The sequence below is a fragment of the Aphis gossypii genome, chromosome 2, assembly GCF_020184175.1.
Source record: "Aphis gossypii isolate Hap1 chromosome 2, ASM2018417v2, whole genome shotgun sequence".
NCBI lineage: Eukaryota > Metazoa > Arthropoda > Insecta > Hemiptera > Aphididae > Aphis > Aphis gossypii.
In genome coordinates, this window is record NC_065531.1 from 22,106,187 (window position 1) to 22,114,143 (window position 7,957).

Consider the following 7,957-nt stretch of genomic DNA (forward strand, 5'->3'; position numbering starts at 1 on the left):
AGTACAAACTGTATAGGTTTCATCTGAGGACAACCCATAAATGACAAAATATGTGTTTTCATGAATTTTTACTAATGCTTGGCTAGATGTATGCAATGATTATGGAAATTACTAATTAAAATAGAAAATTAATTTATAGGAATAGTAAAAACTGTAAAAGTGTCACTTATTATGGATAAACTAAGTGAGAACAAGTGACTAGAAGGAGTATAGAGTTAGAAGATAAATATGAAACAAGATTAATCTTTTTAGGTAAGTCATTCTGAAGTATCAAGAACTTATGAACGGTTAAACATACATTTATTAATTGATAAACGTTTGTGTTTGTTTATGGGACAAGCCAGATAATGGATTTGTAACCATGTAACAAGCTTAAATTAACATAAACTGTAATTTGTACATACATCTTGTATAGGTACATAAAGTAATAAATACAAAATTTTAAGATATTATATTAGCTTTATTGAAAAAATAAGTTATTACTTATTACTTATATTAAAAAATCAAAATTAAACTTTAAAGTATGTTAAAAAAAACAGTTCAACAGTTGAATAAATTACTTTTGTAACATTATTTAAAAATAGATCTAATAGATTTAATTTAATAAAATAAAAAACAAACGAGGTTTACATTAAAAATTCAATTGTCTAATAAACTTTAAATCAATAAACATAAATCACACTTTTTACAAAAAATTTAAGTTTTTACATTTATTTATAACATGTTAAACACATTTTACTCACTTCATCGCCAAATCTAGATAAAAATAAAAATAAATTATTAGATTCAAACGATTTGAAATTGATGAAAAAATTAAAAATACTTACAAAGAAAATGAACACATGTTGCAAAATATTTCTCCACATATCCCACAAAAATCCAACTTTTCTGTTTTTGAACAAAAATTACATTTTTCTTGATTGTAATTATACATGTTTGAATTCTATAAATATTAATATGAAATAATTAAAAACTACTTATTTCAATACAAATAATTTTTAGGTAGATACTTCAATTAAAACATCAGGCCTGCACAATTTTCCATCAAATGTTAACTGCATTTGTTTAGATGGTTTACTGTCGCATGGAATTTTATCAACAACCACAGCATGCTCTATTACTTCAAACGATGCTCCTGCTCTTTGAAACAACATCTGCTTAGTTTTTTCTATAATAATAAAACAAACCAGTCAATAATGATTATTAATATATATTTGAATTTAGTAAAAACTAAAATGTTACAACTTTACAAATAATACAGAAATAAACAATTTTTATTTATGAGTTGTTACCATAAACTTCAGACATTTTTGATGGTCCCAAAACTCCATTAGCAACTTGTTTCTCTCCAATGTGTATTTTTAACTGAGGACACATATCAACACCATATGGATACCTTCTCTTGTTCATGTTGAAAATGTATTTGTGGTTATGTAGTTTAATATAATTGTATGGATAATAAAAAATAGTTAAATATTTGGGTACAGTAAAAACTCAAAAACAAATAACTGAGTTCGTTCCAAAAAAATATTTGTGTAAGTGTGTAAACAGTAAACACAACACACTGTCTCTCTTAACAATTATCGTACACAGCTATTAATAAATAAATCTATTTAGCCATGATAACGAGTCTAACAAAGTGGAATTTCTTTTTAAAAATAAAACAGGTGGAATTACATATTATTAATAATAAATTTAATAAGTAATAGGTATTCACTTAAAAAACAGATTATTGAAAACAGACGTATACACTTTAGAGTATAGGCCGTATAGTACAAAATTAATTGTCAATTAACAATTGAATTGGCTATTAATTATTGAGTTAGCTGACTTAGTTGAGTACATAAATATAGTATAAATAACTATATATTATTATGAATTTACAACAATGAACAAATTAGGATTTAAGACGCTTCTTTTTTTTATCACTATTATTGTGACGATAATGAAGTTGGCGATGAGATAATAAAAGTCAAGGAGATTTCAAACTTATGAGTTCTTTGCATTTCGGAAAACATGACTTGTATTTTATTGTTATGGATGGATATTTCGATATTCGCTTGTCATTATTTTAACAGAAACAGTGAAGTATTTTATGCCTTTGTATCAGTTAGCAAAATTAATTTAAAATCATTCATTTTTAATTATTAAAAGTCTATAACAAAATGAATATAACGTCGGCAGCAGGCGTAATATCGTTGCTGGACGAACCGGCGCCCGAATTAAAAATCTTCGCACTTCGGAAACTAGATGCTATTGTCGACGAATTTTGGCCCGAAATATCAGAGGCAATCCAAAAAATTGAATTCCTCCACGAAGACAAGACGTTTGCACAACAAAGTTTGGCTGCTCTAGTTGCTAGCAAGGTATATTATCATCTCGGTTCATTTGCGGATTCTTTACAATACGCGTTGGGTGCCAGCGATTTGTTTGACGTAAACGCGCGCAACGAATACGTGGAAACCATCATAGCAAAATGTATCGACCACTACACAAAACTGAGCGTGGAGGCTGCAGAAAACCCAAGCTCCCCGCCTGTTATGGATGTGCGTTTGGAAGCAATTGTCAATCGTATGTTTCAAAGATGTCTGGATGACAAGCAATACAAACAAGCTTTAGGTTTGGCTTTAGAAACTAGACGCATGGATATATTTGCTAAATCCATTGAATCATCGGATAATATAAATGAAATGTTATCTTATGCTTTCCAAGTAGCTATGAGTACTATTGAAAATCGTAGTTTCCGCAGTACTGTATTACGTTGTCTTATTGGTTTGTACCGAAATCTTGAAGTGCCAGACTATGTGAATATGAGCCAATGTTTCATCTTTTTGGATGATCCCAAATCTGTTGCTCAACTTCTCGAAGGTCTGATACAAAATAATGATGAGAAAAACTGCTTAATGGCATATCAAATAGCATTTGATTTATATGAATCAGCTACTCAACAGTTTCTGTCAAGTGTTCTTGAGTCCTTACGCCAAACAGCTCCCATACCTTCTGCAACACATGTCATTAAAGCAATTCCTGCAGCCCAGAGTAGCACAGATAAATCAAATGTTTCCAGTACACCTGTAGCTGTTGCTAAAATCGATGAAAGCACAGGTGAAACTGTTATTGAAAAAATTAAAGAACGTACTTTTGATTCTCTTGGACCTGATGATAAGTATCGACAAGAAGTAATCCAAAAGTTGACTAAAGTATTAAGTGGTGAAGTGAGCATTGAGCTACATCTACAATTCTTAATTAGGAGTAATCATACAGATATGTTGATTTTAAAAAATACAAAAGAAGCTATTCGTGCAAGTGTTTGTCATACAGCTACAGTAATTGCTAATGGTTTCATGCATAGTGGTACTACTAGCGATCAGTTCTTAAGGTAAATTAACTTATGTCACTTTAGAAAAATTTATTGATTCAATCTTGTAAAGTTTTTTTATTTAATTATTAACTATCAAAATTCTAAGATAAACTATGTTTATTATTATATTGATAACTAAGACCTGAAAACACATGTTCATACATCAACAAAATTGTTTTTAATGAAATAGTTCTTAAACGTTGTGTACAGTGTGATTTCTTTTAAAGTTAACACTAAATAATTCTGTTCAGTAATTGGATTGAGGTGGAATGTTTTTAAATAGTTAGGAACTATTAAAATACACATTTTTAACAATATTTTCAAATTTTTAGCCCTTTCAATTACAATACAACTTGTATTTTGTTTAAATAGTAACACCTACTTTCAACAACAAATTTGGAAAATTGACTAAATAATAACGAGCCTAAAGTTTCAATTAAAATTATTTAATTTTTTAACAATCATCCTAGATTTTTATGAATTATAAAGCAATTTTAAGTATTTAATTTAAATGATTTAATAATGTCTGCAAGCCTACAAATATAAAAAATATTTAAAATTGCATGATAATATGATAATAATTCATAAAATTCTAGAATGATTGTTGAAAAATTTAATAATTTTAATCAAAACTAGCTCGTTATTGTTTAGACAATTTTAATTTTAGAGCTATGGTAAAAAGGATCAAATTGACTTAAAAATTTGGTGTATCCAAATCTTGACACGGCCTCAGCACCTATGCCTCTCATCATCCGTACACACTGCCACTTTGGCCCAGATAGGAGGATATTGAGGTTAAACTAATAAGATCGTGGTGGTTCATTGTTATGAGGCTGGCACTCAGGCATCGTGGGCTTAAATTTCCATACCATGCATAATTTTTTCATTTGATTCTCGATATCTCCTACCTACTGCATCAATCTGCTGTTGAAAGTATATGTGCTATTTAAAATATACAAATTGTTGTGCATGCTCATAATAAAAGAATTATAAATTTGAAAATATTGTAAAAAATGTGTATTTCAATAGTCTTTAACTATAAAAAACACCCCACCTCAATCCAATATCACTGGGTGAATAGAATTGAAGTAGAATTGTTTTTATAGGTATACAGTTTTTTTAAATTTTTGTCCTGTTATTAATTGTTATTTTAAATAATTTATTGTTTTAGAGATAATTTGGAGTGGTTGGCCAGGGCTACAAATTGGGCCAAATTATCAGCTACTGCTTCTCTTGGAGTTATTCATAGAGGTCATGAAACAGACGCACTTGAACTTATGCGCAGTTATTTACCTCCTAGAGAAAATAATTCATCCGGAAGTTCTGGATATAGTGAAGGCGGTGGTCTCTATGCCTTAGGTTTGATTCATGCTAACCACGGTGCTGCTATCAATGACTATCTTCTTGGACAACTTAAGGATGCACATAATGAAGTAAATAATGAATATAATTAAATATATTTAAAATAAAACTATACAATTATTTCTAATTTTAGATTGTGAAACATGGAGGATGCTTAGGAATTGGTCTTTCAGCAATGGGTACAAGTCGTGAAGATATTTATGAACAGTTGAAATTCAATATGTATCAAGATGATGCTGTGACTGGAGAAGCAGCTGGATTAGCTATGGGTTTGGTTATGTTGGGATCTAAAAATGGTGAAGCTCTTCAAGACATGGTGGCATATGCTCAAGTAACACAGCATGAAAAAATTTTGAGAGGTTTAGCTGTTGGAATATCATTTGTCATGTATGGTCGACTAGAAGAAGCTGATCCTTTAATTACATCGTTATTACAAGATAAAGATCCAATATTACGTCGGTCTGCCATGTATACAATATCAATGGCATACTGTGGAACTGGAAGTAATATGGCTATTCGGAAATTATTGCATGTTGCAGTATCTGATGTTAACGATGATGTACGTCGCGCAGCTGTCACAGGTTTAGGATTTTTATTATTCAGAACACCAGAACAATGTCCTCAAGTTGTTAGTTTACTTGCCGAAAGTTATAACCCTCATGTTAGGTATGGTGCAGCCATGGCTTTAGGTATTGCTTGTGCAGGAACCGGACTTAAAGAAGCTATTAATTTATTAGAACCAATGACTAATGACCCTGTGAATTATGTACGCCAAGGAGCTTTAATCGCATCTGCTATGATTCTTATTCAACAAACAGAAAGCACTTGTCCCAAAGTGAAAGAATTCCGTACACTGTATGCCAAAGTGATTACTGATAAACATGAAGATGTTATGGCTAAGTTCGGGGCTATTTTAGCTCAAGGTATCATTGATGGAGGTGGTCGTAATGTTTCTATTTCATTAGAATCTAGAACTGGCCATACTAATATGTTGGCAGTTGTTGGCCTGTTATTATTCACTCAGTATTGGTATTGGTTTCCACTAGCCCATTGCTTAGCACTAGCTTTTACCCCTACATGTATTATTGCATTAAACGCACACCTTAAAATGCCTCTCCTTGAGCTGAAAAGTAATGCTAAACCTTCACTGTATGCATATCCTGCAGCAATGGAAGAAAAGAAACGAGAAGAAAGAGAAAAGGTCACTACTGCTGTATTAAGTATTGCAGCAAGAGCTAAACGTCGTGAAGGTGGAAGCGGAAGTGGAAGTGTAAAAGCTGTTGAACCATCCACTAGTGAAAAAATGGAAATTGATGAAAAAGAAGCATCAACCAGTAAGAAGAAGGATGAAAAGAAAGAAGAACAAAAACCTGAACCCAACTTTGAGATACTGAATAACCCGGCTAGAATAATGAAACAACAACTTAAACATTTACAATTAGTTGAAAACTCAGCATATCAACCTTTAAAAGATGTTTCCATTGGTGGTATCATCATGACACGTTTTACTAAAAATGGTGTTGAAGACGAACAGTTGGTTGAACCAGTCGCTGCTTTTGGACCTAAACCAGAAGATGATAAGGAACCTGAAGCTCCTGAACCTTTTGAATATACAGATGATTAATAATATAAAACTTAAATATTTTTGTTACATTCTAACAGACCATGTATAATTTTTTTATTTAGACTTATAATTTATTCATCCATGTAAACTTGAATTAATTATAATAATCCATAATTATATAAATATTTAAGTCTACTGTCTAGTGGAGAATTAATATTTTTGTTACAGTTTTTACTAACTATAAATATTCGATTGATAATTTATGTTTATACATAATAATGTATCAATATGATTTACTACCCACATGAAAGTTCTATTTGATATATATTACATTTTTTTCGACATACTTTATCCTTTTCACAATATCATAATATAATCGTGGTCCAAGGCAGAAACTACCTGGACACCCAGAAACACAAATAACTACATCAATTGACTAAGCTATAATAATAATCAAATTTAAGTTGACATTTAATTAAAAATGTTCTTATAGAGTAAAAACACTTGAACATTTTTCAAAGAATGTCTATTCTAATTTTTGTCTTGGGCACAGAAATCTTGAAAAAAGTTTAAAATTATAATAATCTTCATTTCAGCTTTTTAGCTTAAATTATAAGAGCTTTTTGCTTCCTTTTAACCTATTTAACAGGATAATACCCAACAATATAAATTTAAAGTGTTTATTAATAGTTGAGAAGTAATGAAAATGCCTGACACTCGCATATACTTTATACGGTTCACTATTTTACTGAGGAATTAATTGTTTGAGCAATGCACTACTATTAAGAATCAACTTGCTGGAATGGGCACTTAGCCCGTTTAGCTTAGGTTGCTGTAGTATTGGAATGATTTCCTTTTAATAATTTATAATATAACATATAACTTTTTTTTTAATTCAAATCAAAAAATTTTGATTTATATCTTAAAAAAAAAATGTAGGTATACAATAAGTTTAAAATAAATTGGTCACTCTCAAACCTTTATGTCTAGGTGAGTGGGTCCCATTGAAAATTCATGCCAGGGTCCAAATTTTAAAGTTACAACACTTTTGATAGGTTTTTTTCCAACCAATGAACAGATACACACTATAACTATGCAGTTATATTACATACATATATTTTTGAACTTTGTTCAATCAAGGTCTGGTGTTAACCTAGATAACTAGCTTTGTATTTACAATTAATTATGCCATTATCATAATATAACACTTAAGGCATTATACTTTTACTACAACAACACATTTCACAAAGATAACACATTCATAACAATTCTTTGACCCATAAATAATTAAAATATTTAAAATGTATTTTTAAATTATAATTATATGGTCATTATTAAATATCATAATACAAAAAATATGAGAAAAATATTTTTAACCTGATAAGATAAAATTAAAATATTATTATTTTATTATCAAAATAAAACTTATAATTTTATAAACAAGAATAGTAAATGTTAATATTATAGGCAACAGAAGGAAATACTTCAGTTCATTTGGTAGTAACCATTTTAAGGGTATGAATACAAATTTAATGAGGATTAAAGTTGTATTCACTTAATTTGTAACTTTAAGTCATTAACTACATTATATTTAGTAGTCATTTGTAAACAAAACATCAAAGAGTAAAATTGTGAATAATTTTTAAACTTGTTCTTTTGGTTTTTTTATT

The 7,957-nt window shown here is 29.6% G+C and overlaps 2 protein-coding genes across 2 annotated transcripts; one reads left to right on the forward strand and one right to left on the reverse strand.

Moving 5' to 3' along the window:
- Positions 1-278: 278 nt before the first annotated feature.
- Positions 279-1,893, reverse strand: LOC114124309 (apoptosis regulatory protein Siva-like). The gene is made up of 4 exons (XM_027987521.2): positions 1,293-1,893; positions 1,011-1,168; positions 828-943; positions 279-756 (listed from the first exon to the last, which is right to left on the reverse strand). Exons 1-4 carry the CDS (start codon positions 1,408-1,410, stop codon positions 711-713), a joined length of 438 nt encoding a protein of 145 aa, XP_027843322.2. The 5' UTR covers positions 1,411-1,893; the 3' UTR covers positions 279-710.
- A 148-nt stretch (positions 1,894-2,041) lies between these two features.
- On the forward strand, positions 2,042-6,503 carry LOC114124308 (26S proteasome non-ATPase regulatory subunit 1). Its single transcript, XM_027987520.2, has 3 exons — positions 2,042-3,379; positions 4,533-4,794; positions 4,857-6,503. Exons 1-3 carry the CDS (start codon positions 2,166-2,168, stop codon positions 6,345-6,347), a joined length of 2,967 nt encoding a protein of 988 aa, XP_027843321.2. The 5' UTR covers positions 2,042-2,165; the 3' UTR covers positions 6,348-6,503.
- The last annotated feature ends 1,454 nt before the right edge of the window (positions 6,504-7,957 follow it).